Source organism: Artemia sp. Qi Xiang Cuo, chromosome 10, assembly GCF_049724085.1.
Source record: "Artemia sp. Qi Xiang Cuo chromosome 10, ASM4972408v1, whole genome shotgun sequence".
Classification (NCBI taxonomy): Eukaryota; Metazoa; Arthropoda; class Branchiopoda; order Anostraca; family Artemiidae; genus Artemia; species Artemia sp. Qi Xiang Cuo.
Window position 1 is genome coordinate 42,568,765 of NC_142803.1, and position 22,005 is coordinate 42,590,769.

The 22,005-nt window shown below is 35.8% G+C and overlaps 1 protein-coding gene across 1 annotated transcript in view; it reads right to left on the reverse strand.

Annotated features, from left to right (window-relative positions):
- Positions 1–17,319, reverse strand: part of Ubc7 (ubiquitin conjugating enzyme 7) — a 117,830-nt gene extending 100,511 nt beyond the window's left edge. Inside the window, exon 1 of the mRNA XM_089095431.1 lies at positions 17,203–17,319. Within this exon, the coding sequence (XP_088951557.1) occupies positions 17,203–17,245 (43 nt within the window). The 5' untranslated portion in view covers positions 17,246–17,319. The remainder of the gene's footprint in view (positions 1–17,202) is intronic.
- Positions 17,320–22,005: the final 4,686 nt, after the last annotated feature.

The following is a 22,005-nucleotide window of genomic DNA, read 5'->3' on the forward strand; positions in this document are numbered from 1 at the left end:
CACAACAAGTCACTACTGAAATATTGCAACTCTTGCATTTCACGACAGAAATTCAAAATGAAATTTGAAAAATTAAGACAATATAACTGTGATATGGTAAGTGTGTGTAAGTTTTTGTGTGTGTAAGTTTTGGCGTGTGTGTGTAAGTTTTCGTGTGTTCGAGTATTTGTTCGTGTGTGTGTGTGTGTGTATGCTTGTTCGTTTCCTTTTATGTTTTGGTGCGTGTGTGTAATTGTATGTGGGCATGTAATGTTTTTTGTTCATATAATTTTTTTTTTTAAGGACATTTCTTACACGTGTTTGTAACTTTTTTTGTGTGTGTGTGTATTGTATTGGGTTTCTTAGATTTTGTGTATGTAAGTGTTTTCGTTTGTGTGTTAGTTTTCGTTTGTGTGTGTGTGTGTGTGTGTTTGTTTTTGTGTGCTTTTCTTTTTTCGTGTGCTTGTGTTTGTGTGTGTGTGTGTGTGTGTGTGTGTGTGTGTGTGTGTGTGGTAGTTTTTGTGTGTTTGTTAGTTTTTGTGCGTGTGTGTATGTTTTTGTGTGTGTGTGTAAGTTTTTGTGTGCATGTAAGTTTTTGTGTGCATGTAAGTTTTTGCATGTGGGTGTTAGTTTTTGTGTGTGTGTGTGTGTAAGTTTTTGTGTGTCTAGTTTTGTGTGTGGGTGTAAGTTTTTGTGTGTGTGTTTGTAAGTTTGTGTGTGTGTGTGTGTGTGTGTGTCTTTGTTTTTGTTTGGTTTTTTGTGTGTGGATTTTTGTGTTTGTGTGTTTTTGTTTTTGTGTGTTTTTTTTTTGGCGTGTGTGTTTGATTTTTCGGTTGTGTGTTTGTAAGTTTGTGTGTTTTTGTGTGTGTTTTTTTTAGTTTGCGTGAATTTGTGTGTGTGTTTTTTGTTGTGTTCATGTTTTAGTTTTTTTTGTGTGTGTGTGTGTGTGTGTGTGTGTGTAAGTTTTTGTGTGTGTGCAAGTTTTTGCGTGTTTGTGTAATTTTTAGTGTGTTTGTGTGTGTGAGTTTTGTGTGTGTGTGTGTGTGTGTAAGTTTTGTGTGCATGTAGTTTTTGTGTGCATGTAAGTTTTCGTGTGCATGTGTAAGTTTGTGTGTGAGTGTGTGTGTGTGTGTGTAAGTTTGTGTGTGTGTGTAAGTTTGGGAGTGTGTGTGTAATTTTTAGTGTGTGTGTGTGTGTGTGTGTGTGAGTTTTGTTTTTGTGTGTGTGTGTGTGTGTGTGTGTAAGTTTTTGTGTGCATGTAAGTTTTTGTGTGCATGTAAGTTTTCGTGTGCATGTGTAAGTTTTTGTGTGTGTGTGTGTGTGTAAGTTTTTGTGTGTGTAAGTTTTGGCGTGTGTGTGTAAGTTTTAGTGTGTGTGTGTGTTAGTTTTCATGTGTGTGTGTGTAAGTGTGTGTGTGTGTGTGTGTGTGTTTGTGTTCGTGTGTGTGTGTAAGTTTTCGTGTGTGTGTGTAAGTTTTTGTGTGTGAGTGTAAGTTTTTGTGCGTGTGTGTAAGTTTTTGTGTGCATGTAAGTTTTTATGTGCATGTAAGTTTTAGTGTGAATGTGTTAGTTTTTTGTATGTCTGTGTGTGTGTGTGTGTGTATGTGTGCGTAAGTTTTCGTGTGTGTGTGTAAGTTTTTGTGTGTGTGTGTAAGTTTTTGTGCGTGTGTGTAAGTTTTAGTGTGTGTGTAATTTTTTGTGTACATGTAAGTTTTTGTGTGCATGTAAGTTTTTGCGTGTGGGTGTAAGTTTTTGCGTGTGGGTGTAAGTTTGTGTGTGTGTGTGTGTGTAAGTTTTTGTGTGTCTAAGCTTTTGTGTGTGTAAGTTTTTACTTGTGTGTGTGTAAGTTTTCGTGTGTGGAAAAATTTAGAAGTGTCCAACTCAGAAAAGCCCGAAAACGTAATTTACATATCCCAAATCATAAGTTTCAGACAACACACTCCTATGAGCGGCTAAGAAATCTAGCTCAGAAAAGTCTGAAATAGCAAACTAGTCATCCCAAACTATTGGTTTCAGACAACAAACACCTCTGATGGACTAAGAATCCTAGCTCTGAAAAGTTCAAATAGCAAACTACACATCCCAAATCGTAATTTTCTGACAACATACACCTATGAAAGGCTATGAAATCTAGCTAATAAAAGCCGGAAATAGAAAATTAACCATCCCAAATCATAAGTTTCAGACAGCACTCACCTATGAACGGCTAAGAAATCCAGCTCGGAAAATTAAAAAAATAGCAACCCACACACCCCAAATCACAGGTTTCAGACAACACATACCTATGAAAGACTAAGAAATCCAACTCAGAAAAGCCCGAAATAGTAATTTACATATCCCAAATCATAATTTTCAGAAACCACACACCTATGAAAGGTTAAGAAATCTAGCTCAGAAATGTCAAAAATAGCAAACTAGTCATCCCAAACTATAGGTTTCAGACAACAAACACCTATGAAAGGCTAAGAAATCCAGCTCAGAAAAGTCAAAAGTAGCAATCCATAAATCACAAATCATAGGTTTCAGACAACACACACCAAAGAAAGACTAAGAAATCTAGCTTAGAAAAGCCCGAAATAGTAATTTACATATCCCAAATCATAGGTTTCAGACAACACTCACCTATGAACGACTAAGAAACCTAGCTCAGAAAAGTCAAAAATAGCAAACTAGTCATCCCAAACTATAGGTTTCAGACAACAAACACCTATGAAAGGCTAAGAAATTCAGATCAGAAAAGTCAAAAGTAGCAATCCACCCATCCCAAATCATAGGTTTCAGACAACACACACCTATGAAAGACTAAGAAATCCCACTCAGTAAAGCCCGAAATAGTAATTTACATATCCCAAATCATAGGTTTCAGACATCATTCACCTATGAAAGACTAAGAAACCTTAGCTCAGAAAAGCCTGAAATAGCAAAACTACTCATCCCAAACTAGAAGTTTCAGACAACAAACGCCTATGACGGACTAAGAATCATAGCTCTGAAAAGTTCAAATAGCAAACCACACATCCCAAATCATAATTTTCAGACGACACACACCTATGAACGTATAAGAAATCTAGCTCAGAAAAGACAAAAATAGCAAACCACTCATCCCAGTCATAGGTTTCAATCAACACACACCTATGAAAGGCTAATAAATCCAGCTCAGAAAAGTCAAAAATAGCAAACTACATATCCCAAATCATAGGTTTCAGTCAACACACACCAACGAAAGACTAAGAAACCTAGCTCAGAAAAGTCAAAAATATCAAACTACTCATTCCCAAACTATTTGTTTCAGACAACATTCACCTACTAAATACTATAATACTTTATCTCAGTAAATCATTAAATAGCAAACTACACCTCCCAAATCATAATTTTCTGACAACACATACCTATGAAAGGCTAAGAAACCTAGCTCAGAAAAGTCGAAAATAGCAAACTACACATCCCAAATCATAGGTTTCAGACAACACATACCTATGAAAGACTAAGAAATCCAACTCAGAAAAGCCTGAAATAGTAATTTACATATCCCATGTCATAAGTTTCAGACAGCATTCACCTACGAAATACTATATCCCAAATCATAAGTTTCAGACAGTATTCACCTACGAAATACTAAGAAACCTTAGCTCAGAAAAGTCTGAAATAGCCAACTACTCATCCCAAACTCGAAGTTTCAGACAACAAACACCTATGAGTGACTAAGAATCCTAGCTCTGAAAAGTCCAAAAAGCAAACTATACCTCCCAAATCATAATTTTCTGAAAGGACACACCTATGAAAGGCTAAGAAATCTAGATCAGAGAGGTCAAAAATAGCAAATTAACCATCCCAAATCATAGGTTTCAGTCAACAAACACCTACGAATGGCTATGAAATCCTGCTCAGAAAGTTAAAAAAATAGCAACCCACACACCCCCAAATCATAGGTTTCAGACAGCACACACCTACGAAACACTAAGAAATCCGGTTATGAAAAGTCAGAAATAGCAAATTACATATCCCAAATCATAGGTTTCAGACAACACTCACCTATGAACGGCTAGGAAACCTAGCTCAGAAAAGTCAAAAATAGCAAACTAGTCATCACAAACTATAGCTTTCAGACAACACACCCCTATGAATGTCTATGAAATAATGATATTAATATACAAAAGTAGCTATCCACACACCCCAAATCATAGGTTTCAGACAACACACACCTATGAAAGACTATGAAATCCAACTCAGAAAAGTCAAAAATAGCAAACTACATATCCCAAATCATAGGTTTCAGTCAACACACACCAAAGAAAGACTAAGAAACATAGCTCAGAAAAGTCAAAAATAGCAAACTACTCATCCCAAACTATTGGTTTCAGACAACATTCACCTACGAAATACAAGAAAACCTTAGCTCATAAAAGCCTGAAATAGCAAACTACACCTCCCAAATCATAATGTTCTGACAACACAAACATATGAAAGGAAAAGAAACCTAGCTCAGAAAAGACGAAAAAATCAAACAACACATCCCAAATCATATGATTCAGACACAACACACCTATGAAAGACTAAGAAATCCAACTCACAAAAGCCCGAAATAGTAATTTACATATCCCAAATCATAAGTTTCAGACAGCATTCACCTACGAAATACTAAGAAACCTTAGCTCAGAAAAGTCTGAAATAGCCAACTACTCATCCCAAACTCGAAGTTTCAGACAACAAACACCTATGAGTGACTAAGAATCCTAGCTCTGAAAAGTCCAAAAAGCAAACTATACCTCCCAAATCATAAATTTCTGAAAGTACAAACATATGATATGATAATAAATCTAGATCATAAAAGTCAAAAATAGCAAATTAACCATCACAAATTATAGGTTTCAGTCAACAAACACCTACGAATGGATAATAAATCCAGCTCAGAAAAGTCAAAAAAATAGCAACCCACACATCCCAAATCATAGGTTTCAGACACCACACACCTACGAAAGACTAAGAAATCCGGTTATGAAAAGTCGGAAATAGCAAATTACATATCCCAAATCATAGGTTTCAGACAACACTCACCTATGAACGGCTAAGAAACCTAGCTCAGAAAAGTCAAAAATAGCAAACTACTCAACCCAAACTATAGGTTTCAGAAAACAAACACCTATGAAAGTCTAAGAAATCCAGCTCAGGAAAGTGAAAATTAGCAATCCACCCATCCCAAATCATAGGTTTCAGACAACATTCACCTATGAAAGACTCAGAAATCCAGCTCAGAAAAGTCAAAAATAGCAAACTACAAATCCCAAATCATAGGTTTCAGTCAACACACACCAACAAAAGACTAAGAAACCTAGCTCAGAAAAGTCAAAAATAGCAAACTACTCATCCCAAACTATTGGTTTCAGACAACATTCACCTACGAAATACTAGAAAACCTTAGCTCAGAAAAGCCTGAAATAGCAAACTATACATCCCAAATCATAATTTTCTGACAACGCATACCTATGAAAGGCTAAGAAATCCAGCTCAGAAAAGTCGAAAATAGCAAACTACACATCCCAAATCATAGGTTTCAGACACCACACACCTATGAAAGACTAAGAAAACCACCTCAGAAAAGTCAAAAATAGCAAACTACATATCCCAAATCATAAGTTTCAGTCAACACACACCAACGAAAGGCTAAGAAACCTAGCTCATAAAAGCCTGAAATAGCAAACTACTCATCCCAAACTATTGGTTTCAGACAACATTCACCTAGGAAATACTAGGAAACCTTAGATCAGAAAGGCCTGAAATAGCAAACTACACATCCCAAATCATAGGTTTCAGACAACACACATCATACGAAAGACGGGTGCTCGGGGAGAGCCTTTGAGGGTCTGTGGGTCCCTTGAGGGCCGGGGGCCCGTTGGGAGCTCGGGGGGCCCTGTGGGGACCGGGGGCGGACCTTGGGGGGTCTGAGGAGGGCGTTTGGGGGATAACATTTCGAAATTTTTACTTTTGAGTTTACTTTTTTTTGGCGGCGCATCCCTGCGGCGAATCCTGCGGCACGTTTCTGCAGCGCATCTCTGTGGCGCTTCCCCTGCGGCGCTTTCCTGAACCGCGGCGCATCCCTGTGGCGCATCTTGAGGTGCTTTCCTGGCCCAGCGGCGCATCCTAGCGGCGCTTCTCTGGTCCGGGGGACCTTTGGGGGCCGGGGGAGGGTCTTTGGGGCACAGGGAGGGCCTTTGGGGGTCCGGGGGGCAGTTGGGGGCCTGGGGGACATTTGGGGACCGGTGGAGGGCCTTTGGGACCCCGTTGGTCCTTTGGGAGCTCGATGGGCCTTTGGGGGGCCCGGGGATGGCCTTTGGGGGTCTGGGTGGGCCTTTGGGGGCGCCGGTGGCCCTTTGGGAGCTTGGGGGGCCTTTGAGGACCGGGGGCTTCCTTCGGGGTTGGGGTAGGAGGATTGGAACCCTTTGGGGTTGGGTTAGAGGACCTCACAACACTGTTCAAATGAAACTTGTGTATTATAACGACCACAGAGTTTCACCATTAAATTCTCTTCTAAAATCTCTTCAAAAATCATCTTTTAAAATGTCTCTAACTGTTTCGCCGAAATAGTTCCATAACCTGTCTAAAACAGTTTCGCCCAAATAATCCCTAAACGTAATTCAGCGTGTTCCTTTTGTTTTTGGCATCTCTGCGCTAATGCATTTCAAATTAATAAGAAACCTGATTCCCGCGCTAAAACAATTCATCGCTAAGATGTTTCTTGGAGAATTGTTTCCATGGTCTTTGGCTATTAATATCCTTTGGAGTTCGACCAAAAGAGTTGTTTCCGAGGCAAAGACATTAATAATTTGGATCTATTCCTGGAGAATCGTTTCTATGCGAAAATTTTTAAAGTCTGACAGATGATGTCATTGGTTGATTGATCTGTCAAAAAAGGGAAATTAATTTGTTGTTTCTAAGGGGAATTATTGATTCACGATAGGTGAATTGAGGTCGACAGCACAGGTGTTCCACGGTCGAGGGTGTTGTTGTTGTCAGTGCACGCTCTCAGCGAATGTCAAGGTCGAGGTTGTTGTTGTTGACACATTGGAAAAAGAGGTCATTGACCCCATTAACCACGTGTTCTCCCTAGGGAGGCTATACCCATATATGGGGTGCAAAAAAGTTATAGGTGGCAGCAGGGGTGCCACATGGGAGCTTTAGGGTCACTTCTACTCATATGATCCACAAAGTATGCTCTAATATTACAATTTGCAAAGGTCAGGTTTGAATATTATATCCTGATATGAGATTCTGACAAATGAAACAGTCGTTTCACATAAAACTTGGTACTGGTGCATTATAACTAAACCAGTACTATAGACTATAGGCCTACAAGGAAACCAGATACGAAACCTGTCAAACGGCTATTTGCAAGAGATAAATTGATTGCAAAGCGTGGTTTCTCATTGAGTTTACAATATTTAAATAATTGTTTTTTTTTTGGGGGGGGGGGGGGGAAGAAGGTACCTAGGTTAGGTTAGGTTATGTATTTAATATATGTTATGCTTTACCCCCCCCCCCCTAATGTGCAAATATATAACCCAAATTTGTTTATCAGCTATTATATATTCATCTTATTTTATTTAATTTCATTAGCATTAACCAAACTTGACTTCTTTCATATATAGTGCTGTTTTAGTTGTATTGCACAAGTACCTAAAATTCTTTTTTATAACTTAGGTCAATAAAATTAAATTTAATCAAAATAAGAACATGTTAAAGCTCCTGTAATATAATTGAACAACAAAAACATAATAAAGTCTTTTCCCAAAACAAACAGACATTAAAACAAATAATCACATCAACCTTAGAAGTAGTAAATATAGTACTGAAATGAATGAATTCTGGAACAAACTGAAATTAAAACAAACATTCAATTAAATCCTAAAAGAGCACAAGTTACCCCAAAAAAGGACACACCCATTGCCCCTTAAATGCTCCAAAGGCCAGGTCATGATTTATGCTGTACTGAATAGGATTTACATTTTGAGTTGGGAATTTTTTAGTTGCTGTGAAATTAACAATAGAATATCAACAAAAGAATATTACAAGGCTAGTCAGAGTTTTCAAAAATTAGTTTCTGCAAATAAAAACTATCCCAACCCCTCAAAGCCTCTAAAAGACAAGTCATTTATTCTTTCCTGAAAACAATATGTATTTTGAATGAAGTTGCTTTTATTTTTAAAAATAAATAAATTAACATAATAGTCAAGAATACAAGAAAATAAATATTTATTGGAATAAAAACAACTGTGACTTTCAATTTACATTGCTGTTGCAATTATGTTTTGGGTCCTCTTCCCTCAATGGGGCTAGATATATTCTTAGGATATACATAAAAGTTTTATTGGTTTTGAGGGGGAAAGAGGTTAAACTTGGCTTTACTTTTTAGCATGGGCAAACTTTTATGAGAGATAGGGATAAAAAACAGTACTCTTGTGCACTCTGATTCCCTTGGTTCTCTCTCAAACGCTCTTTTTAAACATAATGGTCAAAACAAAGACAATTGCATTCCAACCTGCCCCCCCCCCAAACCCTTTATGAGGCAGCCTTACGAACTTTATGTTAATCTTCATTGTTTGGTTAGTGTTTCTGATAATTTATCCCTAGCCCCTCTCTAATGGTCTCATATATCCCTAGGCTATACAAAGAAACTAACAAAACGAAAAAACATAAAGAAGAGAGAAACGAGGATAATATAAGCCAGTGAAAAACGTAGATTACAATGCAAATATTTTGGTTAAGACCTCTGGTTGACTGTTCTCAGTGCGCAATATTCAAGAAAAAAATTACTGACAAAAACTCAAAGACAATACAAAAACCAAACCTTAAAACAAACATAAAAACTAAAATATGAAGACCCTCTCAAAGTAAAAGTGAAAGGGTAACTGAATAAAAATACAATACTGAATGGAAATTCAATCTTTCAATTTATGCAGAGCCATTGTTTAAAGCCAATTGCTTCCTGGATAAGATATTAACACTGATTCTGTTATGTTGTAAAATATGGCTTTGTTGATTAATATAAAAACGATCAGAATTAATTGGTCTGTTTTAGGGTTTGGTTTTTTATATTATCTTTGGATTTTTATCTGTATTTTTTTTTTAATATTGTGCACTGAGGACGGTCAAGTGGAAGGTCTTGACCAAAATATTGCCATTGTAATCTACGTTTTTCACTGGCTTGTATTATCCTCGTTTCTCTCTTTACGTTTTTTTTTCGTTTTGTCATGATTAGACAGTGTGGTCTCAGAAATTATTTACAACAAGCTTATGGAGACCATATGACCAAGTCTGTCCTTAATTATTTTTATTTGCCTAAAAATCTAATTAACCAGCAAGACTTTTTAGAGCATTGAAGGGTAAATAGAATTCTTCCAAAGTCTCTTTGTTTCTCATTAAATCTAGGCACGCAATCAGAACTGAAATTTAGTGATAGGGTTGATTTTCAGTCAAAAAACAACATTTTAAAAGACCACAAAACCAAGGTTTTTTCCTTAGTAACACAATCTGAAAATGTCAACACTTTTTACAGCAAAACCTCTTGCCAGCATATTTTCAACGGATTTCTAAAATAGCTCCAAGTTCTTTCTGTCATGACTTTTTTATGACTAGGCAGAAAAGTTGGCAAAATTACAATGCAAAAAAAAATTCAAAATTCGAAATGCTTTCTTCCTAGATTCTGTCCTGGTCTGGCCATTGAGAACCTATCTTACAAAGTTCTTACACTGGAAGAAGCCCACGTCTTGTCAAAGGGACCAAAATTTTGCTTGTATCAAACATGAGTAAATTTCTCAGAGATAGTCCCCAGTGTGGAGGCGGGTATATTTGGTTAAAAAGGTATTGTGGATAACCCAAATTTACTTTGAGGGGAGGTTGTTAAGAATCTTGTTGACTTTACTTCATATTTCTCTAACTAAAAAAAATCAGGAAACACAAATTCTCAAAAATTTAACAAAAGGCCCAGATATCCTTAAAGGGTGCTCTGTTCCTAAATTCTATGGTCTCTCAAGAATCCACAAAGATGGAGTTCCTCTGTGCCCAATTGTGGCTTCTTATAGTTCCCCAGCTTCCAGACTGAGAAAATGGTTATTCACAATTTTTCACCCTCTTATGTCAACACAATCTTCTTACATTAAAAACTCAGTTCACCTTGCTGAAAAATTAAAAGACCTTGATATAAAAAAAGACACCATTTTGACCAGTTTTGATGCCGCTTCTATGTATACTTCAAAAGAAACTAGAAGATAGAATTGACCAGATAGACTATAAAACACTAGATATTGAAATCAGTAGGTTCCTTGTTTGACTTTGGAATAGATCTTCCTTGTATATTCGGTACAATAATCAATTTTTCACCCAAATTATTGTCCTTCCAATGGAAATAGGCTTTTCACCTTTTTCGGCCAGTTTTTACATGGAATTTATTGAAACCTCTACTTTCAATACTTTTCCTCTGAAACACTCTTTCTGGGGCCAGTTTGTTGATGATGTTATTTCTGTGTGGGATCATGGAGAGACAGTACTTGAAACTTTTTTTACTCATCTTAACACTTTGGATTCTAACCTTCAATTCACAAGAAGATAATCATAAACTGCTTTTTCTAGGCATCTTAACCTTCAACAAATCTCTCAGCCTTGAGTTTTTGATGTTTAGAAAACCTACACATAATGATAGGTATTTACATTCCTCTTCCAACCACCCTCCTTGCGTAAAAAGAGAAGTAGTTATATCTTTGGTTGATTGTGTAATAAGAATATGCTCAGAAGCTCATATAGTCCCAGAAAAGAATTATCTGAAGGACATTTTGTTTTGCAATGGATATCCCATCAAGTTACTGGAATCTATCATAGAAAAAAGGCAGAAAAGGATGCATCAGCTCCAAAACCCTCAACAGATATCATCCCTTTAGTGGGTGATAAGAAAATCTTCATTGTTTTATCCTATTTTCCCAAATTAAGTTACACAATGCAAAGAATAAAAAAAAAACTTGAATGTCACCTTTAAATATTCTAATAAAATATAGAGCTTTTTTAACAGTGGCAAAGATAAAACCAGCCCCATTTTGGGCAGTGGTGTTTATAGGGTTCCCTTTTCTTCCAGTTCTTTCTATGTTGGAAGAACCCAACAGCAGCTGGGGGAGAGGCTGTCAGAACACAGGTCCTCAATCAGCAAGTCGTCAATCAACAAAGCTATGGGGCTATGCCAAAGACAAGACTTTTGATTCTGCCATGGCACAAAATGTCTATGACAATCCACACCATTTCATTTTATTTGACAACACCTCCATTATTGCCCCCATTAAAGGCCTCATGCAAGTTTTCAGGGAAGCAGCTGAGATAAAAAAAAAAAGCACATTCACCAAAAAGTAGCTCTCAATAAAGACACTAGAGAAACCTGTTTAAGCCCCATTTATAATGAACTAATTAATTCTGATTGTTTTTATATAAGTCAACAAAATCATATTTTGCAACCTAGCAAAATCTGTGATATCTTACCTGGGAAGTGAGTGGCTTTTAAAAATGTTCTTCATCAAGCAAGGCTACAAGGGGAAGGGGGAATTGCCCATCCCAAACATTTTTTTTAAGAATCCTTCCTAAATTATACTATTGAGTACTATATACAAAAAAAGGACTGAAAAATTGATTGTTTTCTAAAAAAAAAATTAAACATATCAACGCACTTAAATTGTTCAAAGATTGTATGCGTTATAAATGTAAGACTGAACATTTCTTTGCTGTTAGGGAGAGCCAAAGGGGGTGCACACCCAAGACAAGAAGGTTGAACAGTGAAAGTGCTATGGCCTGTATAATCATGCAAAGGTTAGTACTACTTATCACTGCCCTGCAGAGACAGTGACACAAAAAAAATGTATGTAATACATACATCCAAATGAAATAGTTTTATTTCCATCACTGAACTTGAAAAAATTCCAGACTCCTTCACCTACACTGTAAATGTTTGCCTCCTTGCTAGCAGCCACCCAACATTATACAAGGTACTCTCACAATGATGCCAATTCATCTCCCAAAATCTAGTATCTGCCTCATTTGGTGGCATTGAAATAGCTTACAGTTCTGATGAAGATAGTGACTTATCATCTATTATAAGGGCCAAGGTTGTATCTTTCTTTATACCAAATGGCTTTGCATCCTAGTGCAGAGATTTAAAAAGCATGTGTTCCAATTATACCAATGAGGAGTAAGAAATTTTGCTTTGCAATTTCTTCAGCCATTTCTATGTCAATTGAGTATATTTCACATCTCCCTTAACCTGAGACCTGGTTATACTTATTTTTTCTCACGCATGGAACCCATTGCAGGGCACCATAAGGCCAACTATTCTATCTGGCATACCTCAACAAGGTTCTTTGCACAGTAATATTCTTTGGAAAATACATTTCCTGCTGCTAGGGCCAAGTATACCATTTATCACCTCCTTTATCACCCATTTACCATTTATCGCCCCCTTTACCCATTTGTCCTTTTTTTTCTTGACATCATATTCTGATCCTGATTCAGTTCTCTTTTAGTCTCATAGAGAAAAACTTCTTGACAAAACTCAAACTGGCTCAAGAGTTTGTTGTCCACTGCATCAAAATGCACTGTTTATCTTCTGCCAATCTTTTGCAGCATCTACTTTTCACCTTGATTCAGATACTTTTTTGCAGCCTCAGCAAAACTTATCTTTTTTCCCAGCCAACTGACTAGGCTTTTTCTTATTCCTTGCCCTTTTTCTTTGTTTTTGCGAACCTTTGCCAACAGTACTGGTAACAACATTAGAAATAATCCTCTCGTCCTCAAACATTGTCATGTAACCAATGGGTGCATTCTCGGAGATTGTATTTTGAAAGAAGATTTTTCTATATTTTTGTTGTCCTATTTCTATAGGAGCCTTTCACATTGGTGTCCAGATGCTTAGATTATCCATTCATCTTACATTGCCAACTTACCACACCATAGTGGTATCAAAGAGCAATTGAAAATATTACGTCTCACCAAATGCAACAGGCAATGAGTCTGTAACCTTACCTTTGACTGGGTTTACCTCTGATTGGCTAATGAATATCAATGTTTAGTGGCAACTCTAACCTTGACAAAGTTTCCCAATGCCTGGGATAAGCAGCAAAGTGATCCAGCTGATCTCCCATTGTTTTATGTTATGTTGATAGTAAACCCTGCCTTAATTCAATTATTTTAAACAAAATTGTAGAGGGAAGAGGATTTTTTACCTCCTCATTTTTGCACTGCCACCCCTCCCAAATTAAGGTTCAGAATTCATACTTCTTCTGCAAAAATCGAATTGCCATTCAGCATTATATTTTTATACCATTACCATTTCACTGTTACTTTGAGAGGGTCTTCATATTTTAATTCTGTGTTTGTTTTAAGGTTTGGTTTTTGATATTATCTTTGGATTTGTATAAGTAATTTTTTTTAAATGATAATCTTTTGGTAAATTTTTGGCAGTTCATATTATTGATTTATGAATAAAGTGAACCACTTGATGCCTTTTTTTATGCCCTTTATGAACATAATAATTGCTTGTATCAGAAATTCAAATTTACCCATGCCCCTAATGTGCAAATATATACCCTGAATTGTAACCTCACAAAGAAGTTATCAACACTAGTTAAGTTATTGAAAAGTGGTTAAAAACATATCACTAGTTTATAAATAAGTTGCTAAAGAAACTTATTCATAACAATTCAAACTTCATTTATTAGGCAACTCAAATATAAAATTTATTCTTACCATTTCAAGTTTTTTAAATGCTATTGGCAAAAATAGCACTGACTTTTACAATTCCAAACTTTGCTGTCAACAATTCATGTTATATTCTAATTCATGGTATATATTTGCACATTAGGGGGAAGGGTGTGGGTAAATTTGAATTTCCAGTAGAAGCAATTGTTATGTTTGTAAAGAGCATATAAAAAGGCATCAAGTGGTATGTTTACTTTATTTGTAAGTCAATAATGTCAACTGCCAAAAATTTACCAATTTTCTACATAGCCTAAGGATACATGAGACCATTAGAGAGGGACTGGGAATGAACTGTTAAAAATAAAAACCAGGCCATTGAAATAAGCATAAGATTATCATTCTAAAATTCTGATTTTAGAATGCTAGAAAGGCTATTTCTGATTATTTTTTCAGTAAGGTTCTACTAGGAAAGGCAATGGGAGACCACAGAATCAAATGGGGAGGAAAAAGTCTCCTGGACTTGGATTATGCAGATGATTTAAGCATCCTAGATGAAAGTGTGAGCAAAGTGAATGAAGTTTTAGGGGTTTTGCAAGTTCAGGCTGCAAGTATTTGTTTGAAAATTAATGTTAGGAAGACTAAGTCACTAATTCTAGGAATAAGTGAAGATGAAAAGGTGACGTTGGGTAATGAAAAGATTGAGCAGGTGGGCAGCTTCACTTACCTTGGTAGTATTATTAGTAAAGATAGTGGGAGCAGTGAAGATGTTAAATATAGAATAGCCAAGGCTCAGAGTATTTTTTCACAGTTAAAAAAAAGTCTGGAAGAATAGTAAGATAACTCTGAAAACAAAGATTAAAATATTAGAAGCTACTGTAATGACAGGGGTCAAATATGGCTCTGAAGCATGGACGCTCCAAAAAGCGGATGAAGATTTGCTAGATGTTTTCCAGAGAAATTGCTTAAGGACTGTTCTGGGTACAAGGCTGACTGACCGTATTTCAAACAATAGGCTATACGAAAAATGTGGTTTAATACCGCTTTCTAGGGCTATAATGAAAGAAAGGTTGAGGTGGCTAGGGTACGTTGTGCGGATGAAGGATGACATATTGCCAAAGATTTTTCTTTTCGGCCAACCATCTGGGGCTAAATGGAAAGCAGGTCGTCCTGATTCGGGTGGGAGGACGTTATAAAGAAAGATTTAAGGGAAATGCGAACTTCGTGGGCGGGTGTAAAAAGGGAGGCTTTGAATAGATTGGGGAGGAGGAGGAGCGTGCGTAGCTGTGTTGGCCTCAGGTGGCTTGGTGCTGCAGTGAGTTGTTAGTAGTAGTCTTCTTTGGCATTAAGGGCTAGGCACAAATAACTGATTTCAGGAACCAATTTCAGCAAGGGTAAATTCCACATCAAGTGATTATAATTAATGATGCTAAGATGTGGTTAGTGATGCTTTTTGGTGATTAATCATCATTAATTATGATTAACTTGTGATAATCATTAAATACCATTAATGCCTAAAGATCTGCCTAAATGCCTAAAGATCTAAAGCCCTAGTACATTCCTTGTCTAGAATGTAATTAATGATGATTAATCACAAAAAAACGTCACTAAGCCCTGCCTCTTAGCATCATTAATTATAATCACTTGACATGGAATATACCCTTGCTGAAATCAGTTCCCAAAATCAGCTATGTGTGCCAAGCCTTTTAGTTCTGAAAGTGCAATTCCTGTTTAAGCCATTTGAGTAGAATGTTTAAGCCATATCAATTTTTTTTTTCAAAATTTAGGAAATGTGGTAAAATTCTACTTTAGTTACTTTTGGCTATCTTGGAAAGCAGTTAGGTTAGGAAAATGAAACTTTCAGGGATGGGTCTACAGGCTAAAGTATGTCCTGGGAAGGTATTTTGAAGTACTTACCTCTACTCCTTCTCTCTCTAGAGGGTCCTGAAATCTGTCTACATTACAGGTCTATGCTGTTTGAATTTTGACAAAACAACATTTGCCTTAATTTTCAGTTATCAGTTTCTTCTCCTCTGGCTTTAGTTTTGAAAATGCACTTCCTGTTATTTGAGTAGAATTTTAAGCTATATCAATGGTTTTTTTCCAAATTTGGGAAATATATTTGCATATCTTTAAAACCTTATAAATAGGGATTGAACAAAATTGTGAAGCTGAAAATGATTTTGTTGTACTGCATTTAAGTAGAAGATCTATTTTGCAGGGTTTCAATTTTATAACACACAGATTTTTAGTGGTCACCAAAGTTTAGGACCCTCTATAGGGAGAAGGAGTGATGGTAGGTACTTCATAATACCTTCCCAGGACATAATTTAGCCTGTAGAGCCATCTCTGAAAGTTTCATTTTCCTAACCTAGCCCCTTGCCAAGATAGCCAAAAGTAGCTAGGCCTAAAGTAGAATTTTATCAGAAAGGTTAGGTTGGTTTAGGTTAGGTATATATAGGGGGGGGGCTGAAATTCATTTCCAATAGAAATGCTTATTATATTCCTAATCAGCATAAAAAAAGGCATTGAATGGTGTATTCACTTTATTCCTAACTCAATAATAGGCCTATGATTTGGTAGATATTTACCATAGGTAACTATCTACAAAATCGTCTTATTAAGTTAGGACTAAAGTGAATACACTATTTGATGCCTTTTTTATGCTTATTACGAATATAATAAGCATTTCTATTAGAAATGAATTTCAGCCCCCCCCCATATATATGTCAATTCAGGGTTAGGTTAGGGGGTCAATATCTACCAAATCATATTATTGAGTTAGGAATAAAGTGAATACACCATTCAATGCCTTTTTTTAACGCTGATTACAAATATAATAAGCATTTCTATCGGAAATGAATTTCAGCCCCCCCCCCTATGTAGGCTATACCTAACCTGACCCTGAATTGGCATATATAGCCACAGGGGGGCTGAAATTCATTTCCAATAGAAATGCTTATTATATTTGTAATCAGCATAAAAAAAGGCATCAAATGGTGTATTCACTTTAGTCCTAACTCAATAATACGATTTGGTAGATATTGACCAGGTTAGGTATATAGGGGGGGGGGCTGAAATTCATTTCCAGTAGAAATGCTTATTATATTTGTAATCAGCATAAAAAAAGGCATCGAAAAGGTGTATTCACTATTCCTAACTCAATAATATGATTTGGTAGATATTTACCTAGGCCTGTCTAGAGGAGAAGGAGCGGAGGTAGGTACTTCAGAATACCTTCCCAGGACATACTTTAGCCTGTAGACCCATCCCTGAAAGTTTCATTTTTCTAACCTAACCCCTTACCAAGATAGCCAAAAGTAGCTAAAGTATAATTTTACGTTTTTTTTCAATCTAACCTTTGTCTTAGACCAACAACATAAGCTATAGGTTATTTAGCCTACTGCTTATCTAGAGCCTGTTGACCAAGAGGTACCCTAATGTATTGCCTCTACCCTATTCGGCTTTAATAATAGCCATTCCAACGTTTAAATATAAAAAATACGTCTGTATTCAGCCATTAGTCTTCTAAGCGCAGAAACTGCCATTTCTTATAATTTATCGTAATTTTCCTCTTCTTTTAAATGAAACCGCGTTTGTATGATTTAAAATTAACATCTCTACTTTGCCATACTTAAAGGTTCAATTAGACGCCTAGGATTTTATCAAAATCCTTTGAGGGTGATAGGATTCCTATGAGGTTTTCCTCATAGGATGATAGGATTTTTGAGTTGAAATTTTTTCAACTCGACCCTATGAGGGTGATAGGATTCCTGATCTTACAGAGGGTAAAACCTATTTTACCTTCAAGAGGACTGAGAAGATTGTAATAATGACAGATCAAAGAAGAAGCCAGGAAAGAGTTAATGAGAAAGTAGAAGCATATATGGACTTGATTGCTTTTGTCAAAAACCATCCTTGTCTGTATGATACAAGCAATAATAGTTATAAAAATGCAAAATTTTAAAATGACCGATGGAATCAAATAGCTGTTGAAATTGGACAGCCAGGTAGCCTACTGTCTTATATACTCCCTTTTCCACATAGATAGGATTTATGGGCTTGCCTTTGCTTTTTATTTGTTTTTTTTTATGAACAGTTGGCTCATTATACAAATTTAACCTTTAGGAAGGGTTTGAATGCATTTACAGCTGCAGCATTTGTTGTAGGCTACTGATGTGACTTCCCAAATTTGTAGTTTTTAACGATTATTGGTAAATAGGGAACAATCGAAATATGAACATAAAGATTAATGCCTATTTATGCTTTTTCCAAATATAATAGGCTAGTTTAATTCCTATTGTTGCTAATTAAGTTCAGCATATATGCAGGGTTGGTCCTCCGGATAAGGAAACCTGATAAGAAAATAGTCCTTACTTCAGAATATGCAGAGTAATCCCAGTTAACATTTATTGCAAGGGGAGAATCTTTATCTTCACTTCTTTTTGTTTCCTTGTTTTTCCAGTTTTCGTTGTAAATTCATGAATTTTTTAGAACCTATATATTAACAAAGTGTATACCCCAACCCCTGTTATATGCAAATGTATTCCCAGAATTGCATCCTGAATTTAAATATATTCTTCATTTGCATCACAGATCAACTTTACCCCCACCAATATGACCTGCAAATATATAATCTGATTTTGATCCATTTAGGTGTGGGCATAAAGTTTATCTGTGATGCAAATGAAGGTTGTATTTAGATCCAGAATGCAAATCTGGGTATATTTTTACACATTAAGGGGGTGGGGTATGTACTTTGTCAGTATAGGCTATATTCACGGTCATACCCTGGGGGTGGATTAAACCCCTTCCCCCCCCCCCCAAAAAAAAAAAATCCTGGGTACAGCCTTATACATATGTTCTAAGAAATTCATGAATTTCTTAGAAAAACAAGGAAAGAATTGAAGATAAAGGTTCTTCCCCTTCCGAGTATGTTAACTAGGATTATTCTGCATATTATGAAGTCTCATGTTCTTAACATGTTGTAATCCAACCGTTCCCAAATGTTTAGTCCATATTATATATTTACCAGTTGTATCTTTCACAGTGTAAGATTTATTGCAAAAAGTCTGCACAGCTGCATTACTTCCCCCTATGTGTTTAGACTAAGAAGGCAGTTACTTGTACTTAATGCTGCCCGTACGGTTAGTAGTTGATAGGAAACTATCACAAGAAAGTTTGCATTGAAAAAGAGCCAAAACTAATATTGGAATTGTCAAAGCTTGGAGGTTTGCACCTTCAGTCTGTCTGAAGAAAGCAGACACATAAATGTAGCTTTGTACATTTCCTTTCTTTCTTGGATCTGATTATACAAATAAAGACAAAATAATAAGCAATAATTTTTATTATTTATAATTTTCGATATTGACGTTTTACTTTTAGTCCAAATAAGAATGCCAAAAGACATCTGGCTCCCAACTGACTTTTTTGTCGAATTATAACTCTTTGTCTTGCATCCATTTTTTTTTTTGCATGCTAGCTAGTTGCAAATACTAGGGTATGGATTACAATTTACCTGTATCTATAATGCTTGTGTTGCAAAATAGAAGTTTGATGTGATTCTATTCGAGTATTCTTTTGAGTACAGGTTCAGAAGTAATAAATTTTTTCAAGAAGCACAATTTTACAAACTGCAGAGGAATTCAAGTGTTTCTTAGTTTTGCTTTATGTTACATTTGCAGTTGATTAGAGATGTGTTGCATTTGATGATTTTTGATTGATTATTGTGGATTGGAAAGTATTTTTCCTATAGATGATGACTGCATGTTATCCTAAAATATTTTATTGAAACCTTATTGGTCACTTTCCTATAGATGATGCCTGTATTTTATCATAAAATATTTTGTTGAAATCTTACTGTGAATATTTTTATGCAGTCACCTCTAATTATTGATGATTTACTCATCCGTCATGCCCCTTATGTGTAGTAGACCTTAGTACTTTTTATTTGTGCCAACTTCAGTAATGTATTAACAATCTACTAAGGTCCTTCAATTTATTATAACTGATTGCAAGGCTATTAAGGAATAGTAATCCTTGACAAAACTACCAACCATTTGCATCTTTCTTCTGTTATGTTTTCTTTCTGTGAACAAAATTAGACAGGTTAATTTTCTAGTTTTCAAAGATAGCTATAAATAGGGTTAAAAACTAAAAATATATGTGCTTTGTAGTGTAGATGAAAATATTTTCAACTTACTTTGTCTTGCACGACATCAGGGAATCTGGTATATACTGAAGAGACAGTCATTATTCAGCTTTCTGGAGATGATGGACTCGCAGAACTACCCACCACCACTTCACGTGATGAAATCTCACCATCACAATTCTACTCAGATCTTCCTCACGCCTTATAAGATCAAACTCAAACTACTTATATGGACTCTGTCACACGAATCAACGCCGCCCCATATCAAATTCACCATTATACTGTGAACTATGCATCCAGCCCCCCCTCCTCCCCCTATCTCCCGCAAACTCCTTATGTGGATTTTTCCCTCATCCCCCCCTCCTCCCAATAGCAACTTCCAACTCCTCAAGTGAAATCTGTGCCCCGCCCCCAATCCTCCATCATAATCTCAAATCCCAAGTGTGCAAAATCCATCAACCACCCCAGATTGTTTTCCTAGTCCAGCAAAACTTTTGCACCTTGAATCGCCCGCAAAGTCCTCCTCTACTTCTATCTCCAACGCTCCCACTAACGCTTTAACCTCCCAAAAACCTTCACTTCAAACTCTTCAACTACTTCCACCTCCAAATCTCACAATAAAAGAAAAAGACTCCCCACTGCAACAGAAGAATTACAACAGACAGCAGATGTACAACATACCATGTCTGTTGTTAAGCAGTTTCTTGAAACTAGGATCAATAAAAAGGACGAGTGGGAAGGGTCAAGAAACTATGGATTTTGTTGCACGCTTGCAAAAAAATTGGATGGTCTTCCCTTGAATAGGCAAATCCGTATTCAGAAGGCTGTTCTAGAGGTTTTTGAACAAGAGCTTGATAAGCTTGAGTAATTGTGCTTTTTTTCTTTTTTTTAAATAAACTATTATGCTTATCAAAACTAAATTATAAGCGTTATGTCATAAGTTACTTCTACACAAATTTTAGTTAATTGATTCGAATATGGCTTCCTCAATTGGATGTGGTTGGATTTGATCAAGTCAAGGTCCTAATAAATCATGTATGGTAGATAACCTTATTGTTGGTTTTGGCGCTTAAGATACATAGATAAGATAGATAACTTTTTTATTTGTTTTGATATTGTAGTATAATCGGTACACATGTTTGTATAAAGTAAAGGCCAGTGATGCAAAAAAAAATTAAATTTAGGAATTAAAATTCATTAAATTAAAAAAAAAAAACAAAGGACAAGAAGAAGAAAAAAAACTGAATTAAAATCAACTTAATGGAAATAATGAAAAACTGGAAAGCCAAGGCTAATTAGATTAAAGCCAAGACAGATTGTCTCTGTGAGATGCAAAGCTAGCATAACTTTTTAAGAGACATACAACAATGGTTGATAGATAGTCTATCATCCATCCTAAGGAAGAACTAAGGTATAGGGGATTTAATAAAGGCAATTCAAATTGTCTATCAACTCTGTGATTCATTTGAAGGTAATTGGAGACCCCAAAAAATTAGACCCCAAATGAACAAATAATCATTAAAGCAAACCAAAAACTATGCAAGACAAAAATTAAATAACATTAATAGGAGAAATAATCCTGCTAGTCCAGTATATGTGTCATGTTACCAAAATACAAATTAAAATAGTACCAAAAACTATGGAAGACAAGAATAAAGTAGACACTAAAGAAAAGGAGATTACTAGCACATATAGAATGTCTATTGTTGAAAAAATATTTGGATAATTTTCTTTCTTGCCAAATTTTTAAAATAAATATTGTAATTTTGATACCTTTCTGTGCATGTTTTAGTACTGGAAAAAAATAGGGGCTTGAAAAAGAAACATCTTGAGGTTTGTACTTTATGGGGTTTAGGAAGTGTCTTGGGTTAAGCAAGTAAATAAAAACAAAAAAGGAAAAAAAAATTGTCTTGCTTAAGCAACATTACAAATTCAGTGGCAAATAGCTTCAATTTCAAAATGAAGCCAAAACAGGCTTTGAATCTGATTGGAGTGTTGGGGTTGAACAAAACATTATATTTCAATAACTTCTTAAATATATTTGAGAAATAATAACAAAAAGATTAGTTTTTAAGATAAATGCAAAATTGCTACAAGGAAACCATGAAAAAAATAAAAAATTTAATAAATAAATGGGATTTTCTTCAAAATAGTTTG